This window comes from Megalops cyprinoides, chromosome 1, assembly GCF_013368585.1.
Source record: "Megalops cyprinoides isolate fMegCyp1 chromosome 1, fMegCyp1.pri, whole genome shotgun sequence".
Classification (NCBI taxonomy): Eukaryota; Metazoa; Chordata; class Actinopteri; order Elopiformes; family Megalopidae; genus Megalops; species Megalops cyprinoides.
Genome location: NC_050583.1, coordinates 58,109,809 through 58,132,757, shown reverse-complemented (window position 1 = coordinate 58,132,757; position 22,949 = coordinate 58,109,809). Strand labels below are relative to the sequence as shown.

The 22,949-nt window shown below is 39.1% G+C and overlaps 1 protein-coding gene across 2 annotated transcripts in view; it reads right to left on the bottom strand.

The window, feature by feature from the left end:
* The window catches only part of LOC118783681 (A disintegrin and metalloproteinase with thrombospondin motifs 14), a 55,389-nt gene extending 36,001 nt beyond the window's left edge, over positions 1 to 19,388 (bottom strand). For both annotated transcript variants that reach the window (XM_036537636.1, XM_036537644.1), the window contains exons 1-3: positions 19,109 to 19,388; positions 18,127 to 18,521; positions 2,199 to 2,355 (exon numbers count right to left, since the gene is read on the bottom strand). In XM_036537636.1, the coding sequence (XP_036393529.1) occupies positions 2,199 to 2,355; positions 18,127 to 18,521; positions 19,109 to 19,187 (631 nt within the window). In that variant the 5' untranslated portion in view covers positions 19,188 to 19,388. The remainder of the gene's footprint in view (positions 1 to 2,198; positions 2,356 to 18,126; positions 18,522 to 19,108) is intronic.
* Positions 19,389 to 22,949: the final 3,561 nt, after the last annotated feature.

The following is a 22,949-nucleotide window of genomic DNA, read 5'->3' as shown; positions in this document are numbered from 1 at the left end:
GAGAAACAGGCAACCAAAACTCACAAGGAAAGGCAGCCTAATGACAGAATCGACAAATGAAAAGATAAAACCAGAGGACTGCGCTGGTACCATGAAAGCTGTTTCCCTCTGCACTCACGGGCACTGAGCTGATATTACCATACAAGGTAAAGCTGGACTTAACGTGGTCGCCCTCCTGTCAACGGGGTCACCATTGTTGAGACTGCTTGCAAATGGAAGCCTGTAGGCCTGCTCAGAATACTGTTCTATGTGTCTGTTCTTTCATCATGTTCCATTGTAATTTCGCCTGGTGCACGGAAACGGCACAGGAGACACAACTCGCACACACCACCCTTGCATGATGTCATGTCATGTGACACAACATTCTAAAAGCAAATGCGTCATTCAAGGAAAAAAATGACAAAAGGTTTATGCACAGTCATTTACTTTGGTCTCTGAACACTTGAATATAAATTGTAGAAATGATATCATACTAATATCTATCATAATTTCGAGGGAATCTTCTTTCAAAGAATCAAAGTGATCCTGCATTTTCAAAGGCATGACACATAGCTTTTCATTTCCTTGTCTGACATAGTTTAAAAAATATACACTTTTATACGCATAAATGTTTACTGTGTTGCTTAGCCCAAGAGACACGTGGATAGTGTTTTTCAGTGATGCATTACAGTCTAGAATGTGAGTGTTTCCAGTCACTTTGGCATTACCCATCAAAAGGCAGTAAAGGTAATCAATGAATGCTAATAAAAGGATGCATTTAAGAACGTCACCACAATATTGCTGCTAAAATGAATATTTCCCCATCATAAATAGGTGGAAAGTAGTGTGATAAATAAGAAGAGATTGACATGTGCTTTAGTGATTGCAACTTAACGGTTAGCTAACAGTTCAAGGAAATGATTAAACAAAAGAGGAAAATATGATCATATTGTTGTCCCTTCACAAGAGAACAACCGACAATGGCAGTGTAGAGTAGCACAGAGCTCTTATAGTTCCTCAGGCGAGAATGTACTGCCTTTTGCTCCTGCACTTAGACGGCAGAGATTTTTTTTCCAGTGTGATATCATACAGACGACTACATCATTTACATGCTCAGTTTTATTGGATGGATTACTGAGATCAGCACTGCTCACGTCACATCATGTTCCCTTCAATCCTTGACAAAGCCAGGAATATATTTCTATAAATCGCTTGTTAATAAGGTGACAGTATAATGATATTGGTGGCCAGACACCAAGCAATTCCAATGCGTACACCTTAATATATTAAAGAGAGAGTCAATCACAAACTATTCAAGCAAGGCTGTAAAAAATTAATAAGGGAAAATGACCAAAAACACCTTTTGACAAAACAATTCTTTCAGGCTGAAAAAAAATGAAAGAAGTATAAATTACAAAAAGGTGTAGTGTCTTTAATTTCTACTGTTATTTTTCTGTTTTCTGTCACTAAAAACCTGTGCTTTTGTGGGCTGAATCCCTTCCTAAGCTCTGTACTGGTACTGTAATGATGTTAATTGCACCAGTAAGCCTGGAATGCTGCACTGATTTGTTTGCAGGGAGAAATATCATTGAAATTCATAGTGCATTTCGGCCACTTTAAGTGGAGAGTTCCTGCACATCCATAGGAGCCCTGCATTCCTCATTTTACCAGCTGGTCCTCTGAGCACTGCAGCAGCTGTGTCTGGCTGTTATTTTGGTGGAAGGAGTCTGTCTAGAGGGGAGGGGTCTGCCTACATACAGAATGGAGCAGACATAAGTCCTTTTTCAATAAAACAACTTTGCTAGCATTCATGTGGGGACCTCCCTTGTATATTGAAGGTTCCAGCTCAACCTCCCACGGTCAAGTACAATGCATACTGTAGTGACTATATTAACAGATTAGACGGCTTCATGAAAATTAAGTACCTCTCTTTGATGAGTTTACTTACAGCTGTTTGCATAACATAAAATGGTCTGAATTAAATTTGAAAAATTACTGTTTCCCCTTTAACTTTCAGAGGATTTGAGGACTTGTATTTTAAGTTCTAATACACTGCTGTTACTTACCACAATTACAGGGAGTCCCGCACACACATCTTTATCTGTTCACGGTATAATCTGTCATTTCTGGAAATCATGTTTCTTTTTGGGTGCCTGTAATAATGAAAACCAACGGTCCCGTAACACTCTTATATCCATGATGTCATAATCCTTGCCTACCTTCATTATGGAGGTCCTCCCTTCTTTGGGTTGGTTCCCTTTTGATGGCAGACCTGCGGTACACCACGTGAACACGCCCCTTTTCTTCCACTTCCTGTTGTCCCTTCTCTAAGGGCTCAATGAAAAACTCCCCATTATCAGTGCGAATCAGGCCTGCCTGGAAAAAGAGTTCTCCGTATTAGTACTGTCATCTTGCTTCAGGGCCTATCAAGCAAGTGGAACGGAAACTTAACTCTTGGCTGTCCAATGTGTCAGTAATCAGCTGGGCATCAGTGCTTAACATTACATGCAGGAACTTTATGCAGATCCTTCTATCGCAAACAAATGCACACAGAAGCCATTGGGGGGTTTCAATCAACTTTTCAAGAAAAGATTCCGTGTTTATGTTTGCTCCTCTTAAAGTCTGCTATTTCATGGCAGTGAAACTGTCCAGTGCCCTGATAGCCTCTGACTACTGATTGGTGTGTCAGCAAAGAACAGACAGATGGTCAGGATGGTCATAGAAAAAGGTAATAAGAAGAACTCCTGCATATCTTAAACATACATTTTACTGTTGTCAGACAAATCTTTTCTTATGGAAAGTAATGTAATGTTTTAGTCTCCAATAGGCAGATCCAGCAAGGTAAAATATAATCAAGTTGCCTACCAGACAAGTATCTACAATATGTGGATGTATATAATATAAATTACTGAGATAATAATTACTGAGAGGGTCATATGGGTTCACCAATGTCAATCAAAAATGATAAAGTAATATAAAATTACTCCATGTTCTCCAGGGTGTATCAGTCACTGTGTATCAGTTACTGTAATGAAAATTTAGATATCTAAAAGGATACAAAGTCATATAGGGAGAGGATGGAAAGGCAAAAGCAGCCTAAAACCTTTGTTCTTGGTTTTAATGAGAGCCGAGCCATCTGGCGCAGTCATTGCTGTTGCCTCTGATTGTGCTGGCAGTCCATAGGGAAGCGAGTTAGACCTTGACTTCCCCAGACTGGTTTATACTAAATTTAACCCTTTCAGCTAATGAGCTACAGTAGTAATAATATACACATTTTATCTGTTTTAGTTAAAAAAGTGTGTACTTAATTGTGTTTGCGTGTGGGCACATGTGTCTTATATATGATAGCGCTGTAAGCATATGTTCATTAATCAGCCCGATTGTAACTGAACAGGTTAAAACCTTCATTCTAAACAACACCTATGGATTGGTAACTCTCTGAGTGAAAAAGTACTTTCTCTGTACTTTCTCCAATAAAAGTAAAAAATTACCTGTAACTAATGTAAACCATGTTCTGCAAACAGAACTAATCTTATGATAGCTTCTGGGGTCAACTTTTTAAATTCCTTTTAAAAGAAACAACAAATGTCAACTTTTAGATAGCGACCTAGACCGACACACAAATCTTAGGTGTGAATTTGCCCCATTGAATAATACTCAAACTACAGTTGGAATTTAGCTGTTTTGGCTTCAAAGTACACAGGAAAGGAAATACAGCCAGTAAGACCAACATTTACTGATTACATTGCGAACAGAGCTTTTAATACATTGGTTAATATTGAAAGCATTGACTGCATCAAAATGAAAAGCCCTTAGGACCTCAGCTGCTTCTTATTGAATCAAGTAGTCAACCAGTTATTATTTTTGAAGACAGTGCGAAATAACCATACAGATTACTCTCATTTAATGCCAAATACCAATAATTAAGTGTTTAACTTAATTGTCTAACTATGCAGAAGCATATGACAGCATAACTAACTAAAAAAGATCAGATTAATATGCCTGTTTAACGATTACTGGGAAAAAAATCAATAGCTTATTTACTGGCATCCCTAACCAATGTCATTATTAAATGTATTTAAATTAGCAAGACAATGAACCCGATGTGCCATTAACCTAAAGTGTCTGTGTGTGTGTGTGTGTGTGTGTGTGAGTTCAGAAAAGTAATTTGTTGTATTTCAGTGCTCAGAGGCAAGTTTTGTCGAGTTTAATTGTGATATTTCTTTTTCCCCGACTCTGTACCTCAGTTCCTGGTTCACTTTCTCAGGCTTTCACTGGGTAAGACTTACTGTCTTGGAGTACACCACAGTGAATGAGGATGAAAATGATGGTCAAACAAACAGCCAGTCCTCACTTCCAGGTAAGCCTGGAACTCACTCAGTAAGGTGAGGTAACTCACTCAGTCTGAGTGATGTTTTATAAACAGCTCTGAATCGATCTGATAAAACAGGAACTCGGTGAGCTTCCTCACCCTGACCCTTACCTTAACCCTATGTTTGGATGAAAATGTGTATAACAGATAAGACCCCTAGCTGCAGCATTGGGGAAAAGCATCAAACTGAAACAGCTGTTGCGCTCTTGAGTTTCCACTGGGCAGTTTTTTCTTAAAAACACATCGAGTAGGATAAATGAGTATCACAGTGTAAAACCATGCAAATTTAAGACATCCACCAAACAGAATTTAAGGACCCTCAAAAGGAGAGTACTTGCAGAGACAAGCTTGTATACAATAATCACAAATATACTTAATAGTGAGAGTGTCATCATGACACTGATACAATCCAATCAAAATTTTTCAAATGGTCTTTATGGTGCGCTGAAGTTGTGAGGTCTGTGATGATACAATGGCCAAAATCGTGATCCAGCAATCAGCTGTACCTACGCAAATCAGTGATGCACTAAATATTAAGCTACTACAATGTTCAACATAGGATATTTATACTTACTGTATGCACTTTTGTAAGTTGCTTTGGATAAAAGCATCTGCTAAATAAATGAATGTAAATGTAAATGTATTTGTGCAAAAACATGATGCTGGCTATACTGTGTTGACAGGCCAATGAGTCTGAACAAGTTATACACGAAAAGGTGATGACAAAGAGGAAAAGGTGGTGAGAAATATCAACACCAGCTGTAACACAAGGCACCTCAGGCAGCAGGAAGGTTAGATGGCTGGGGATAATATGAAGTATTAATAAGGGGGATGTTTTTGATTTCCCCCAGAAAATGTAGCAAAAAAATGCAGCAAAAAATGTTGCTGCCAATCAGCATTTGCTTTGATTTAAATCATGTAATAAGAAATGATGGACTTTGCCAGTGAGGATAACTCTTACTTTTCAACTGCATACACACACGGGTATATACACAGGAGTTAATGATTAATATACAGAAAAGATGCTTAGGCAGGCTTCCCACTTCCTCTCTCAGGAGAGCTATTGACATTCTATTATGATCAATCATGTTCAGGTCATATAATTCATCATTGAAACATTTAACAAATGGGCTGTCAACATTTTAGGTCACCAGTACCACACCCTTTAAAAGCACGCAGCCAGCTTTCATTTAAGTAGTATAAAAAGAAAGTGATATATACAGAGAGCCAGACAAAATTAAACTTTGTTAACAACTGAACTGAGATCATCAGTGAAACGCTTTTGCAGGTAATGTAAGGTTACTCACAAATGTTTATATTTATATATGTCTCTTCAGTTAAGCATTGTGCCAAATTTTGCATTACTCAAGCATTTCATGATATTTCCAAATGCAAATATCAATGTAGATTAGTGCACAGACAGGTATTTAAACTTCCATTTACAAAAAAAAACATTACAGATGCACTAGCCAAAGAGACTGTGACTTACAACAAGCTAATCTGAAAAGTGGTTACCGGGATGGATGGGCGATTTTCACCTAAGAGTGTTCGTGAGGGTTATCCAGTTGGCACTAATACAAGAAACACTGCAGTACTGTTTCTGCAGTCTACTCTTTCTGCAGTGAACAGAAACTGACCTGGGACCACTGCGGCAGGACGTCCGCTCTGCTGCCTGAGCCAAATATCTGTGAGGCCTGAGACAGCCGCAGACAGGGGAAATTCCTCTTGCAGAGAATAATATGGTATCTCACCTGGGCTTTTGCAATTCTCTACATATGTAGCAGTGTCCCGTCCCCCCATCCCCCCATCCCCCCGTCCCCCCCTTCAAAAACATCCATTATTTCACAGAATAGATTGGATTTCTTTGACCTGATACCTGCAAAATATGGAGACCACCCACATGTAGACAGAAATGTACATGTGTGCGTGCACACACACACACACACACTCCCAGATATGCAGAAGTACATATCCAAAGACACAGAAAGTCTCTGAGACCTGACATCATACCTAACAGAGATGGAGACCATAACCGGAGGAGGTGAAAACACACACACACACACACACACACAGACACACACACCTAGACTCACAGATACCCACAAGCACATGTACAAAGACAGACTATTCTTGTCATGAAAGGCAGCAGACAGCAGCACAACAGTGACTGCTAAAGAAAGGAAATGATCATCCCTCCAATCATTATCTGTCTAACCAGAGCCCAACTGATGACAGCTATAGAATCCAACAAAAGCTGACTGGGGATATGTGTCCTATAGCATGAATAGCAATGTCAACTACTGGAGAGCTCCCCTTTGAAACTCAAACTCAAACTGAAACTCAAATATTTGTTTTTTATCTGTGAATGTTTTAGAAAACAAAAACATTCCCTGCAAGTGATACAAGACATAGCCCAAATGAATCTGATTTATAATTATTTAAAAGTAAATTTATTTCACTGTTAATTATAAACCACAATAAAGCTCATTTTAAAAGAATTTTCACGCACCAACTATTGAAAGTCTTGATTCCTTTTGAAAGTTATTTTAAGTGTAACTGACCTCTCTGACTTAAAGGGAAAAATTTCAAAAATTTCACAGGCCCAGACGACAGACTTTGAAGGTGGATGTTTTTTTTTTCTTTTTCAATTCAGCACATCAATGGCACGTTCCCATTTCATTTTTCTTCTGAGACAACCATGCTGCTATTTCTCAAAGCCTGATTAACCCTAATCTAGAACTAAGTCACACATATGAACTTGTCCACATGTATGATTTGGTTCTGGACTACAGCGAATCAAGGTCTGTGAGACACACCCTCAGCATACATACAGACCAGCACATTCAGGCACATAAGGAGTTATTTAAACAACCTAGTTAAAAATATTCAGTATTCCATGACACTGAAACTCCAACAAAAAGCCAACCATGCTGTATTTGTCTGATCTGCAGAAAAATACTTTAAATCCCCTGTTGTAGCGCTTTTTTATGGATGTTTTTAGTGAATGCAACCTAACAATTGAGGATGAAGATAGTTTGTACAATGAAAAGCAACACCTTATTCAGTATAAACAGGAAAATTGGACCTTCATTTCCATTCCAAGAATTTGGTGGTCTTCGAAGAAAATTGCTTGATAACCTGTCATTTGAAGACAGAAGCATATACTTTGTCTGATCGATAGTTACGCCAAGTCTACAATCCCAAAACCTTGATCTTGCACAATAAGGTGCCAAATGGAAACAATGGCTGCATTTTTTTCTTGGAAAATAAACCCTGGATTTCAACCAAAAAAGATCACTCAAAGAAGTGGTAAGAGAATGTGTGCTTCCTACTCAGGTACAAATGCAAATCAAATGAGAATCCATCCACTTTACCAATATAATCACATCTACAGCCCAAGTGTATGTGGAACAGGTTAAAAAAATAAAATGTAGCTATGGAAAAGTCTGTGTGGATTTTGACAAAAAATAATAAAATAAATGTGTGTCTTCCACACTTCTGAGGACACAAATGAGATTGATTAGGATTTCCAATACATAACAGATGCCAAAGACATTTATGTGAAGAAAATCAGAAGTAATTTGTAATGCAGTTATCCTTTAACATCTATATAACTTGAAATGATCAGTCAATTTTTTTATATATTTCATGTATGTGAAAATGAATCCAAGTGAGTGTTTACTGATCATTCACAGTTAATGGCTTTTACAAGGCTGAGTGAATAAATGCTTGGTACATCCAATCAATAACTTTACCTGGGTTTTGTTTTTAATCAAACCACTCTACAGTTAGTGCCATTTAAGTTATTTTGAATTTCATTGAGTACACACTTTATGCTGGTAAAGACAAGCTTTGAGAATTCTGGGAAGGTACCACTCTTTATTGATTGATAGGTTGTGTTTGAAATGTTCCACAGCTCAATATGACTTGGCTGTTTAATCACAAAATCGATTTGCACTTACAAGTTGCACTCTTAGTTAAGTATCTGGCCTCTCAGAACTGTCATAATCGGAACAGGGGAAAAACAGGGCCATTGAATGATGACCTCAAACGTGAACAATGCTGCAATCAAGTACACAAGTGTTTTGGTCCAAGGGATTCAAGGACTAGATAAGAGCGTGGGATTCTAAACAGCACAAACATGTCAATGTGCAGCAACTAGGTAAAGGCACTGAATGATGATGCTGCACAGCCCAATTATGGCAATGGACAAGCCCAATTAATGTCACTTACAGTTGGATTTACATTCACTGGAACCTTAGCCTTGACAGAACAGACAGATTAAGCAAAGACACTGAGATACACTGCCTCATTCATTCAATTCCTCTGCTCTTTTAAGACGCACCTTGGACTTTTTCTTGAGAAAAAAATCATTACCACTCCGCCTCACTGTCTTTGACAGCACTCATTCAAGGACACGCAAAGGCAGGCTCCACATGTCCCAGTTTGCCCCAAATTCTGCTTCCAAATGGATGAGGGGGGGAAAATGTGTGCTGTGCAATACACGGCTGGATCAATGGGTTTGAAAATGAATCGAGGGCTAAGCTCTGCTGACTCAGCAGGGTTAGAGGTTGAAATAACATTGTGGGACAGGTCCTCAGAGCAGGGGATTACCAGCTGAGTCCTTTTCATCAGCTTTCACCTCTCCCAGCGGTGTGCCAGAAATGGCATGCATAGTTTGGGATTAGTATGAGGATTATACAGTAAAAATTATGCATTTGATGACTGGAATTATAACCAAAATGACAAATACCCCCGCATAAGTGCTTGGAGCAGTTTACTAGCGTGCATATTTTAAGGGGGGCACAGTCTATCCACATGTCAATATATCACTCAGTGCGTAACAACCTAAAAAAATTTTCTGCAGTGGAACAAGGTTCAAACAGAAGAAAGTACATAGTGGCTAAAAAATACATGACAGTGAATATGTTTAAGGGCTTACTTTCAACAGAGAACTTAAAGATTACTCGAGTCTCCATTTTTAATGAAGTCCTAGGGCTCAAATTTGAGAGGGGAAATACAGTCACAATCCATAATTTGATATGATATGTAAGAATATTTTTAAAGTTATATAAGTACAGGAAGAATGAGTCCGTATTTCAAACAGAAAGAGTAACCGACTTACACAGACGCTGGGCCATGCATCCATAAACAAATGGGTGTTTGTGGAAATAAAGTTTGCTGTGGCTTGTTGATTCGTGAATGAGAAATTCTCAGTCCATGTGGGACTGAGGTGAGTCAATAAACGGAGGGTAAAAAAATTGTGAGTTTTCACATATCTAAACAAAAAATACCCAGTCCACAAGGAGCAACATGCACTCTGCAAAGAGCAGTCCATATCCATGAGGACACAACTGTGACTAGCCTTTGTACAGAACTGAATTTCATAATTTTATATTTTATATGAATTTTATAGTTTCTTCCAAGTGACAAAAGATGAAGACATTATATTTGCAGGAATGCAGACCTTTTCCTCAGTTACTCAACTGCACCGCATCACTCTGAAAGGCCTAACGTGAATGTTATAAGTAAAATGGGAAATGCGCATCCTAACTGTTCTGTCTATGTAAGTTTGTGAGTGCCAATTATGGGCTCCACACAGAATCTCCAATGCCTCATTTTCATCATCAACCTAGTCCTCATCAGATGCATTAAAATGCATCAGGATTCTCATCATGCATATGTTGCTGCTTGAAGCGTAACGGTATGTGAAATTGCAGAACACCGAGTCATCAGATTTTACATAACAGTGACTGCTAATATGCTTTGCATTACAGTTCAGAGAAACTGAAATGTTTTCCTCTTTTAGATTAAAAATGGTTTTCTACAATTCTACGTTACATGTCTACATGTCTACATTTCCTATTACTTCATAACTCTATGTACCATTCATGTGATCTTACTCGCTTTCAAGTGACTCTTTACTCTTACTCTTTGAGGTAATGTCAACTGTTGAAAACATTTTCAAATTTAAGACAAATAAATTTCAGTAGTAATAATTACTTACCATTTTTCAAACTAAGAGCCTCTTAATATCCCTCACAAACTGGAGAACATTCCCACCTCGACTCAGTGCAGCAGTAGAATTCACTATGGTACTTTTATCAAGTTTACATTACCTCAGGTACACTGTAGCAATTGAATTTTCACAGGTCAATTCTGCTGGCGTTTCCATCCTCACAGAAAACCAAACATGTCCAAATGAGCTCACCTACAGAACTTCAGCAAAAAGGCAAACCGCCATTTTGAATGATCCTCAGTGGACCAAAAGTATTTTCCACATGCACCTGATGTGATGCATGAGAAAGAACCCTTTAGACAGGTTTAGTGTTACTTCCTTAGTGGGAATAATTCTTCCATTATCACAATAATCTCTAATTCAAATAACCAAATATAATTTAACATATATAACACCTAAAGTTTTGAGTATGGAAACACAAAATGATAATCTGTTCTTTTATTACTGTGGTATATTATGGGAAGCAAGGCAGTAATCTAGCTTCACCTGAATTGCTTAGTGCTGTATTCATTCAGCATTCATAATGAAGGGGGAGCATGACATTTGAACTCATTATTTGCTTACTTACAGATGAGACAGGATCTGCCTCTATACCCTTCAGGCTGTGGGAGGAACTTCTTTGACCCATGTGTGTGCCTAGTTCTTCCTACACTCTGTCAACGTGAATCTCACTGATTGACCAATCAGATCAAATTAAACTGCTTTCATATCCAAAATTGAACAAACAGTGGTGAATCCCATGCATACAAGAACTGCACATTTTGTGTGGAAGACGAAACAGGGAAGACATGTACCAGTTGTTTTAGTTAAAGTTTTAAATCAAGTTCCACACAGACTGTGGGTACAGTGACCTTAATCCTTTGGAATTTCCTTCTGCTATGTAAACCGCAATGAAGCAAACTTTCTGGCTTGCAAGAACGCAACAGGTGATATGTTTACACCATTGGAGAGTGGAGTGTAATTCACAAATACTAAGATGGGAGTGTTAACATAACTTTGCATGCAGTATGTGCTCAATCAATCTATCAATCAATCTACCTATCAGACCCATTTTCCAACAGGCTTGATTGTTTATTGATCATATGAAAAACATTTATTTCAAATGAACTATAAATACACCGGAGAAAGCAAAATAGAACAGTAAACCTCGGTGACCCTTAGAGCTGTTGCTGGGCGGCTCTCTCTCTTTTTAACTTATGAGCGCATACTGTAAATAGCACATTTCCCAACCCCCTTACTAGAATTCTAGAGTTTCAACGGGGCTTTCTGTCACACAAGTAACTCGATCATGCGTCACCAGCCTTAAATCCCTGCACATTAGCAGCCGTGGTTGTAACAGCCATCATTCAACGCGGGGAACAATGATGAAATCAGACCAGCAGCACTCAGCTGTTGTCACCCAGCTGTGCCTCCTAGGTACAAAAACCTCCTTTCATCGCGCGTTTTCCTCTGCCCTTTAGCCAGGAACGGCTATGACATTTTCCACACAAAAAAAAAAAAATCCCTGCCTTAGTTTCACTTCATTTTCATGTCTCCCTTTCTGCTTTCCATCCCTCACCTGTCGCTGTTGAGAACCCTAAGCATACACAGGGGGGGAATCCAGTATAAACACGGCTGCGGCCGAGGCTTCTCTGCACGTGACATGTTCCATCTGTCATGCGTTCGAGATGAGCAATCCCGTCCCTCTGGGCGCATGGCCCGGGACCAAGATAACGTAATGCCTGATTGATGATGTCATGCATCATTCTTCCAGAGGGCTTTGCATGCTTTAACGAGGGCTGACCGGCCATGGCAACTCGAAAGCTAGCTGCAGTCTTGGGAGGGTTCGCATTACATCTCGTCTGCCTTTCGAAATTGCAAATGATATGCAATCAGGATTGCAATCGGAAAGTAACTTTAGCTTTTGCGGCTGGTGGGATCCAGCCTATCTCCGGCCCTCATGTGGGCTCCAGCATAGCTATCAATGTGTACCAGCCTTTGGCCATGACTGCTTCTGGAGAATGAAACCTACAAAACCTTCAAGCCAAAGTCAGTGAATAACTGAAATGCTGGTATAAGTGCATCAATCTGTAAATGGCATTTGACCTGTTGCCAAGGAATGCAAGGAGGAAAACTGATTGCCTTTAATGCACTGACAAATCATTAGATATCCTACTTTCATTCATCCAAAGAGTTGCTTTAGTTCATGGGGAAGAGCAACCACAAACGTGCTCTGACCAATCCTTATTTTCCATGTAGTCACCCACATACAATAACTTTGCTGCGGGTGTTTTCCCTCTAGCATCCCTCCTCTGCCAAATCTCCACTTTCTTAGACCTCCCACACAATCCCTGGCTTTAGGGACGGGTCCGGAAAGCAAGCCTTGCCCTCCAAAAAAGCTGCTGGTAATTTGTAAGGGAGCAGTTCATGCAAAAAAATGGTAAAACATAACTCATAGTTTTTTCCCAATACCTTCAAATCACAAGACCAGTGATCTAAAAAATTTTACTTGGGTGCTATCCATGCTATGCATGGACAGCATGTTACCTGCAATAAGTAAGTTATCAAGCACTGTTAATGGTGAAGGTGCACTGCTTGATACTGGGAGCTTAATGGAGAGAGTTTAATGTACCACACAGTGCACAGTTAGTATCAATCTGTAAAGAAAAGACAACAAAAAACCAAGCACAGATTCCAACGGTGCCGGAACACTATTGGGGTCTGAAATTTAGCTCCTCAGTCAATCTATAAAATTTTTTTGGGGTGCTAATTCTGGCTGGAAAAGCTTCCCTGGAAAAGCACGGGGATGTAGGTTATGTCCATCTGTAGTTGCGTTATTAATTTAGGGGGAGGACATTTCTTTTTCACTAGATGTGACGCACGCTCTGAAACAGTGACAGTTCACAGATGCCTCATGGTGAGATCGATACCTGCCTCACCATTCACTTTACCACAGTGTATCGGCAAGAGCAGGAAATACATTAGGCCGATTCTCCACTGGAACAGCTGATACAGTCAATAAATCTTCTATTCTGCACAACTGGGGGAGGCTGGGTCAACATAAATCCATACCTCCGTTAGCAGAGGAAGGTAATAACAACAGACTTCCCAGTATTACGCTGTGCCAAATCTCCTGCACATTTGTTTCGGAGAAAAAAAAACATTTGCCTTTTCACTGTAACCAGTACAAATAAAAAGGGCTAGCATCAAGACTCATAAAAAGTAGAATATGAGCTTAGCTTTGCCTTAGAATCCCTGAAGAATAGGCCAAATAGCACTCTCCTAGCACTCTCTTCGGGTCTTAAAGTATAAACTAGACTTTCACCAGATCCATCTCAGGCATGTGCCTTTCATTTATCATACTGCTATAGAATCAGTCTAGAATTTGGCTCCCCTCACTATTGGATGTTTACATGAAGGATCAAGGATCACTACTGACCTCTCTCAAATTAATGTAAGTATGCTGCCATACCCAAAGCATTTTACTTCTATTACCCTCAGAAACAACGGGTAATATATGTTGCCAGCCCTTGTTGTGTAAATACCATCATTGTTTTGAATGTTTTGCATACCAGTACTGTCGTTCATATTAGGACGTGTCAGCTTTGTGTAGGTAACATCTCATGTAACAGGATGATATATTTGTGGTACTTGCACTACTTTAGTACTATTGTCATTTTAGCGTTAAAACACCATCAAGAATAAATATGATTACCACAGAGATTGCTGTATAAATTCAGACTTGCTTCTCTGTCGACTCATCTTTGATGTCTCAGGACTATAAGCCAATGGGCCATTCACCATGAGTGAATAGTCAGAACAAATCAAATTCATCACCTGGGTGTGTTCTAGGCATTTAGCAGAAGTAAACACTGGCTTTAAAAAGCTGCAGCTGTTTTAAAATAGCAGTCTTTTGCCTCATAAAAGCAACAAAACATTGCTTCTCTAAACTAAGTCCCCTCAGACTGATGTTTAGCATCCAAGCACAGTACACAGAAAGGTTATTGTCCTTACTGCTCTGGCTATGGTTAACTAACAGACTAATCAATGTCTCTTTAACACATGATGTCATTGTGCATCTGCCTAACTCTGGGAGTCCATGTGTGTCTCAGAATTTGTAACAGCAATGGAAGTCTTAAATCCCTTTGAAAAAGCAGACCAGCGTCACATTTCCGGATGGAGCCCTTTTGGTCTAATTGTTTGAATTCAGGTTTAAAATTCAAAACAGACTCTTGATGTTTCCTAATATTCAATAAGAATAAGTTTAAACCATATGCTACATTAATAGGTTGCATATGGTTTTGAAATCTTACACATAACACAAAAAGTTTTTTTTTCCTCTCCTCACCTAGAAAGAGCAGTACAAGTTCACAGCACAGGGAAGCTCAGCCCACTCTCCAGTGTTGCAGAGCTGATTGCTAAACACGTGCATACTGGGCACAAGAGGGTATTCAGTGCATTTCAAGAAGTTTTTTTGTATTTTCTTTTTCTTGAGTGAAAGGGAAAAAACTATTTCTCTCACTGAGGGCCTCCTGTAATGTAATGGCTTAAGAATGGACAGGTCATTACTGGTATACCCTCAGTTACCTGTTGTCTTCCTAGCTAAATTGAAAAGATGATCCTAATGATCCTAAAGGCTCCTTGATTAAGATTCCATCCATGGCCTTTTTGTCATAATCACTGCACTGTTTTCATAGCGCAAAGCTGTCAGCATAGAATACACGGTAGGTGAGGAATGAGAAACAATAGCTCCTTTACGTCACAGCTGACATCACCTTTCTCCAGCTGTATCCTCAATAGCAGTCACTGTTTTGTTGCCAGCCATTTAAATATGGTCCATCACGTAGTCTTGTGAAGGAATGTCAATTCATTATGTGTTGCAAATGTCTGCAGAAGATTATTCCCTAGCCTGTTTGAAAAGGCAACATTTTTCCTATTCACTATTTGAGATATTGTACAATCACCAGTGTCTCTGAAGTTTCTGAAATATACTCCTACTACATAGCTAAAACCATAGCAGCAAAGTACAAAAGTTATTTTGACAAGAATTCAATATCTGGGTTGATAGATTTGTGTGCACTTCAATATTTTCCTGTTAGAGGACTGGATTTGCTCAATAAATACATCTTTATTTCATGACAAAGAGTAAAATACACCAATGTTGCATAGCTACACAGCTGCTGACCTGTGTGTAGGTGGGAGGGTGAGTTTACAAGTTGTTCAGTCAGACCTCAAAGGCACGTAAGTCTTTAATACCAGACAGAATAAAATGATCATCATGGACAAAAGTTAAGATTCCTTGAAAAAGAGCTAAATTGTTCTTTTAAGTCTTTTGTGTTCAGTGAGACATACCATTGAAGCCCTTCATGCAAATATAATTGACTTTTTGAGCACAAACTACAAGAGACATGAGCCAGTGTGCATTTGACTGCACAACATAACATGTGCAAAGACAAAGGGCAGCAATTTTCGCCCCAACCCTGCTTAGTTCCAGTGTACTTCTTTTGTAGTTATAATTTGAAGTAAATATAACCATGAGGCTAGGCCTACGGAACAACCTGGATGTGGGATACAACTGAGGGCAAATGATACTCAGTCATAAAGCATCATTAAAGCAACCCTTACTGCATGTGTCACAGAGGTCTCCAAGACTAATGAACTCAAAGAGGCAGACATTTGTGATCTCAGCGCTATGTTTTGCACTGACACTTATTCATGTGTGGTTAGCGGTGTTCTGTTCATGCAAATTTTTCATGCTACTTGAGATGCACTGTGTAATTTGCTCTGGATAAGAGCATCTGCTAAAGGACAATAATGTACTGCAATGAACATATTTTACTGTAGCATTTTACTTTTTGACACCCAGACAGAAATATATACAATGAACAAGCCAATTTAAATGTTGGAACCATGTAATTCCCTCAAATGTACAGAGGATAAGGTAGGGGCCTGTAGATAAGAAGTATGGTTTTAGTAATCATTCAAGCCGCGCTGGTTTTGCTCCACTTAGCTGTTGGTCAGCTATATCCGAAGTGAACCAATGGTGCTTCTACAGTGAATTGACCTGAACCAACAGTACATTAGCCAATCCCACATACAATAGTAGGTTCACCTCAGCCCCAGATGAGCCATGTGAGAGCAGGGGTCACATCGCATTATTTTGTTGTGCTCTCCCCGAAACAGAAATAACCCCAACATCACGTATCAGGATTTCTTCCTCCTTCATGTGCTTGCGAGCAACCACAAAAACATGGTGAGCAATCTCGCTCACTTGCTTAGAGATCAACACATTGCACAAAGGCATTGACAGTCACAGAAATGGTGGACTCTGAACATGTTCCATGGCCAGGAGCCCTTGAGCAGTAGATGAGGCTCCATCAGTTGAAATACAAGCCGCCATAATGGGTCACATTCAAATGACTCGCAAAGTAAGTCAGGTCAGTAGAAACCTGACTAGTGCAGATATGTTATAACTGAACCACTTCTGGACAAATAAATGGTCAGACAACACCACCGATGTTAACAGAGCACAAGAAAAAAATACTTCGGGGCCTTCTAAAATCTAAACATGAGTAATGGGTAAACATCTCCAGCTCCGCACCAGCAATGAGTGATGCTGTATATAAAGCAACTGCAGCCGTATTACCTGGAAGTATAAACGTACTGAACCCTCACTAATACTTCAAAGTAAACAAAGAGGAGGATAACTGACATTTGCAGGAAGTCCAAAATTCTTCGTGTTGGCCAGCAGAAGGTAGTTTACAAACTGAGCTGTGTCTGTAAAAGACCTCTCACGCACATTAGCAACTGCATGAATGCTGTGGGCCAAGGCTGATGAAGTTGGGTTGTCTTGCACTCATTAGTACAATTCCTCACACATGTTAATTAGGTTTTTAGAGCAAATGAACACCCAGTGTTCCCAGTGAAGTGGCAGCAGTTCATGTCCCTCATTGATAAACTCAGGCACAAGGAAGAAAAGTCCAGTGAAGATTAGTCTTGCAATGAATGTGATGTGCTCTCTCTTATTAGAATACAATACATTAATGTGCACATACTTTACTAGAACAAATTTAATTCGTACACATTGTCCTATGCCACATAATTGATATTGTGATGTCTATGATATGCTAATGCAGCTATGTCTACTACATTTACATTTATTCATTTCGCTTTTATCCAAAGGGACTTACAAGTGAGGCAACACAAGTGATAATTTGCTACTACTAAACAATAGCAATAACAATGCCATGTACAACCCCCATAAATGGTCCATGCAAATACTTCCAAATAATAACTTCTCAAAACAAGTATTCACACAACTGAATCTGTGGGATGCGTCTTCCCAAAGGTTCTAGTGCATGTGAGAAATTATTCTTTTAACACCCTGAAAAGCCGAAATCACAGGCAGCATGATGCCTACTCATGATTCTGAATCAATATTAATACATGGAGTAACTTTGTGCAACTGTTAAATGTATGTGTACTTACATATGCGATGCTGGGAGAGACTTTTCAATCTATAGCAGCATCATACTATAACCCACACTTTGGTCATGAATCCAAACCGACAGAAACTGTAGTTTGTACAGGTAACACTGTCCTTGACCCAAAGGCACTCAAAGAAGCTCCATCATACGTATGATAAGGAAGGCCATCAATGAGCCTTGTTTGCTAAAACGCTTTGTTTTATAACATTATTTAGTCTATACATTGTTCTATAACACTGCAGGATCAATTTTATCCCAATGTATCTAGTATAACATGGAAACTAACTTACCAGTCCATCACAGTTGCTTATGGCCACTTTGGCCTCTGGCATGTCCGATACATCTCCTGTGAAAACGCAGTCACCGTGAATTTGTTCATGGGCCTTTTCCTCAAAGTCTTCCTGCCATTCCACAGAAGCACCTGGAGCAACGAGCCTCCTGTTGGCTCTCAGGCGTAAGTGCAATTCCTTTCCAAAAACAGTAACATTGAAAAATAAGTGCTGTCCAGCTGAGGTTAAAGAAAGGGTCTCGGAGGCGCTGCGGGCTACCCGTCTTCGTCCAGGGTGCGAACCCCCGCCTTTACTTCCAGTTGCTGCTGAGACCACGTGAGAAATGTACCGGCCGTGGGAGTCTGTACTGAATGGCACGATAAGACCATATTCACTTAACTTTCCAGAGAGATTGGCTGATGGAACAAATATTCAAGTAAGAAACACATTCACTTCGGAAAAATATACAGTATTGTAAACTATTACAAAGCAGACGTGTAGACACAAGTAATTATGTTAAGACAAAAAACAGTACATATTTTACAAAGGCATCTACATGACTACTGTGAAAGTACAAATTCCTCGTCTACAGAAGTGCACAAAGCTAAAGTTTAACAACATTAAATAAAATGCGCCCTTCAGGCAGTAGGAATTTACAGAGAACACAGTGCATATAGTAAATGTTTCTCTTAATGAGAAATGGAAGAGTCGAAACGGGCAGCAAGCAATTCATGCAAAACAAAATGTTTTGCAAACTAAGAAAACCCCACACCATCATCTGGACACCTGCCAAAATAAGACCCTGGTCAAGGTGTCCTCAGGACACAATGGTATTAATGTGCACTTTCAATTATGAAACGTAATTTGTGATGAAACAAAACAAATGTTATGTAACTATTGTCGGCTCTGCATTCGATTGAGTTTCGAACCATTCCAAAAGTCAAAAGAGAGATAAACTAAAAAATAAGTTCGAGATCATACGAATAAAACAATAAAAACTTACCATGGGATTTTGCAACATGTCGGTAGTCCAGGAATAATAAACTGATATAACAGTACATCGTAAAATAGACATAATCCATAGCGAGACTTAATATGGTATTAAAAGCTGCCAGTTCAAACCAACGGGAATAGAAGTAAACTAATGTAAACTCTGTTTAAATGGACCTTCTTCCTGGACCCACAGTTTGTGGGACAAGTACTCAATCTGTTGCTACACCGAAACTGGCAAGCATTCTGAGCGTCACCCTAAAAGCTAAACTGACGGATATTCATAAGTTGTTTCAATCTTTTGGCCTCTGTTGAACTGTGCATAAACCAGGACAGCCCCATCCATTTAGAAAGGAGAAAAAAAATCGGGAGTGCTGATGACGACATCTCCCTGGCTAATCACAGAGTTGAAGTAAAGATGGTCTGCAGAAACCTGGGAGTCGGACGTCTTCGGAGCTTTGCGTGCAGTGGGTTCCTTTAGTTGGTAGTAAAAGAGGTAGAAATTCATAGATTTTAGTTGTATGATACTCTTCACAGACATATTTCCATAATTTTAAAATAAATATGTCGACTTGCAAGTAGCCACTAATCGGCAGGCTTTTAGTTCGGAACAGTTGCACTCACTCTACCTTCAGAACTTCTAGCTACCAGCAATCTAGAAGTGCAAACTCAGAACAGAGTCGAAGTGAAAACAAGTTATGGCGAATGATTGTGAGGGAAACAACTCCAGGAATGTACTGAAAACCTTTTAACTGCTGCACTTCTTAATTGTAGGGGTACGGGTTGTTTGTGATTGGCTAACCGCAGCGCTAGCAATGTGAAAGTTTGCGAAAAAATATGTAGGAAGACGCTGCAGGCAAACGGGAGCACTTTGATCTGACTTCGTAGGTAGTTTGCCGTTAAGCGAAAGTTTATTCTGATTACCAGATCAGGATAAGAATATTGTTCCGCCAGTATTTGTTTGTTTTATGTTGTTTTTCCTGAGTAAATGAGAAATGTGCAGGTACCACATTTAGTCGGTTGGCGTTTAATAAATATGTAATTCATAACCAGAAATTCCTTTCATGTAACTTATTTGTGGATCGCAAAATCTGCTTAATCAATGTGTTTTCTTAGGATAAATCACGAGCCTTCAATAGCAGCACCGCCTGCTGGAGGAGGTTTCAGGAATGCACTTTTGGAAGAGGTGGAGAGACCGAGAATGCTTGTCTTTAAAGTTCTGGCGAGTTTAAACAGGAAGGCGTGATTGCACCAAGTTATTCTTGTCATATTACTTAAACATCACCGACTGCTCTCACTTTTGGAAGCTTTTGTACTGGAGACCCTCGATGATTTTAAAGGTTTCCTCAGTTTTTATGATTAAGGTGGAGTTGCAGTGCGTAAATGCCGTAGGCTTTTAGAAAAATCAAATCGTGAACATGCAAATTTACTTTTATTTTGCCTTAGTGTGAAGTTTTTGAAATATAAATTGAAAACGTTAGCTAGTTCTGCAAGGATAATTAACGTTAGACTGGACGGCTTTATGCAAACCTGAAGATGTCAGTATTACATTTGTGTCTCCACAGAAAGCACTGTTTTATTCCTGGCATACTTTCCCAAGAATGTTAAAGTATTTCCAGTAATGAGAAAATGTGTATTTCAGATATGATTCCCTCTGTGAAACATCAGGAAAATGTGTAGCTTCTGGTTTTGTTCTTACCAATGAAAATAACTAACTAGGCTACACAGTAATATCTTAACTGAAGTTGTTGTCAGATAAATGAAAATGTCAACCTAGCTTTACACATAGCTATAATTATTTAAATATATAATTATGTCTTACAACATTCTTGCAGGTCTTCCATCATTATGGCATCGGGGTAAGACTAGCATGTTTAAATAATATCTTACATTATAGCTAATGGTACAGTCATTTAAAGCCAAAATCCCCTGTGAAATATTATCTGTATGACTATGTTTTTGCTATTATTTATGGCATAAATTATGTACTTTTAACAATTTAATATGAGAAAATTTAAGAAATGTTTGCATAATTTTAAAAAATGTCACTTAAGGAAAATAATGAAAATAATTGATCTTCTATCAAACTAGTAGGAAAGTTGTTATAATATAGCATAAAAGACACATTGAGCTGCAGCATAACACATTGTTCCCTAAGTTAATAGCACAGTGAGACATACATTGTCCTTTCCGTCTTGTTTGTAAAACCATAGTTTATTCAGTCGATGTCCATGATGATTCAGACATTTTTAGACAGGAGCGTATTCCCACCTGAAAGCTGTCTCAGCCATGACTAACCACCCCTTCCACACCACAAATAAATTGTCAGCATTTCTCACTTTTGAATGTGAAGTTGTAAAAGATGGCCACTTTGTGCCTGTGGTATATTTATTCAAATGTGCATGGTTACCCTCATATGGGTACCCACATTAAACTGGATATCCAGACCAATTGGTACTACATCCCATAATCACAGTTTACTTACATGCTGGAAGGCAGTGGTCCAGTGTATGAAATCAGTTATATTAAACCTGAGGAGAGCAGCTGCATGAAGGCCCAGGAATGACTAAAGCCTTCCTCTTCGTGGGGGATATTTATAACAATGTCCTGCTGTCCAGTGGTGACCAAACCACAGTGAATCAGATTGTAAGGGCACAGACTAGTAATTAAATCTAAACAGTAGAGCTGTGGAACCACTACAAATATGGTCCATTTCTAAAAGGAGTTTAGGCACGAGGTGCTGTTGCCAGGATACACATAAACAATGATTATGGCACCTTTATACGATGATAGCTTACCAGCAAGTTTAAACACATTTTCTACCAGTCATTGAAAAAAAAAAAAGATTTATGAAGAGAACTTACTCTTCACTTCATAAATGTAATCCTACACACTTAGCATCCTGTTTGAATTGCTGTGCAATTCATATTTGTATTTGCAGTTGCACTGTTTGTGCGTTGTAATTTGGTTGCACAACTTTATGTGAAGACTGTACCCATACTTAAAAAGGTAATGATTGGCACAAAGATAGCAATTGCCAGAAGAAAGGTGTCTAGACTGCATTTTTCCCCCAAACAAGTTTTAGAATGTGTCTGCGGTGTATGAATTTCACAGGACCTCCCCCACACTTCCATTCCGTCTGTGGGTAATTGTCTCCATGCTCCAAGGATGGCCAATGTGCAACAGGTGTGTTTTTATATGCGTTTGTTCCCAGGGGCTGTATGAAGACTTGATTGCGATCCAAAGCTCAACATTAATAAGCAGTGGAAACTAACCACAGTATTAAGAGATGGAAACCATTAACTGCCTTGTAAGAAAGTTTGTGCTCCTTTTTCCATTCACGGCTTCGGTACAGTACACGCGGGGTTTTTAGAAGGTCCACAAAGCCATAATGTCATTCCGCAAAATGCAGAGCATTCAATTAAAAGCCTTGTGTTCCCTCAAAATGAACAGCTGTAGTCAGTCTATGCTCAGAAACCCAACAGATTGATTTTAAGCTATGTAAGGTGCATTCACATTGACTGTGTGTTTGAGTGTTAGCTCAAAATACTTACATTCCATCATTTTGTTTGTCCTCCTCTGTTCACTAAAAAGCCAGTATTACTATAGTCGTGATAGTAATCACAGGCACATTAGGCACAAGCTATTTTCAGTGCAGTGCAAATGTGCCTGCATATTAGAGCCTGTTTGTACTGTTCTAATCTCTCAGTAGTGACAGATTAATCAGTTATGTTTCTGAATCAATGAAAGCAGTTCCATTAATATTTATTTTTTTACAGGGATCAGACACAGCTGCTTAATACAGTAAGGCCTGTTGGAGTTGTCATTACTTCAGTAAGTGGCTGCCTGCTCCC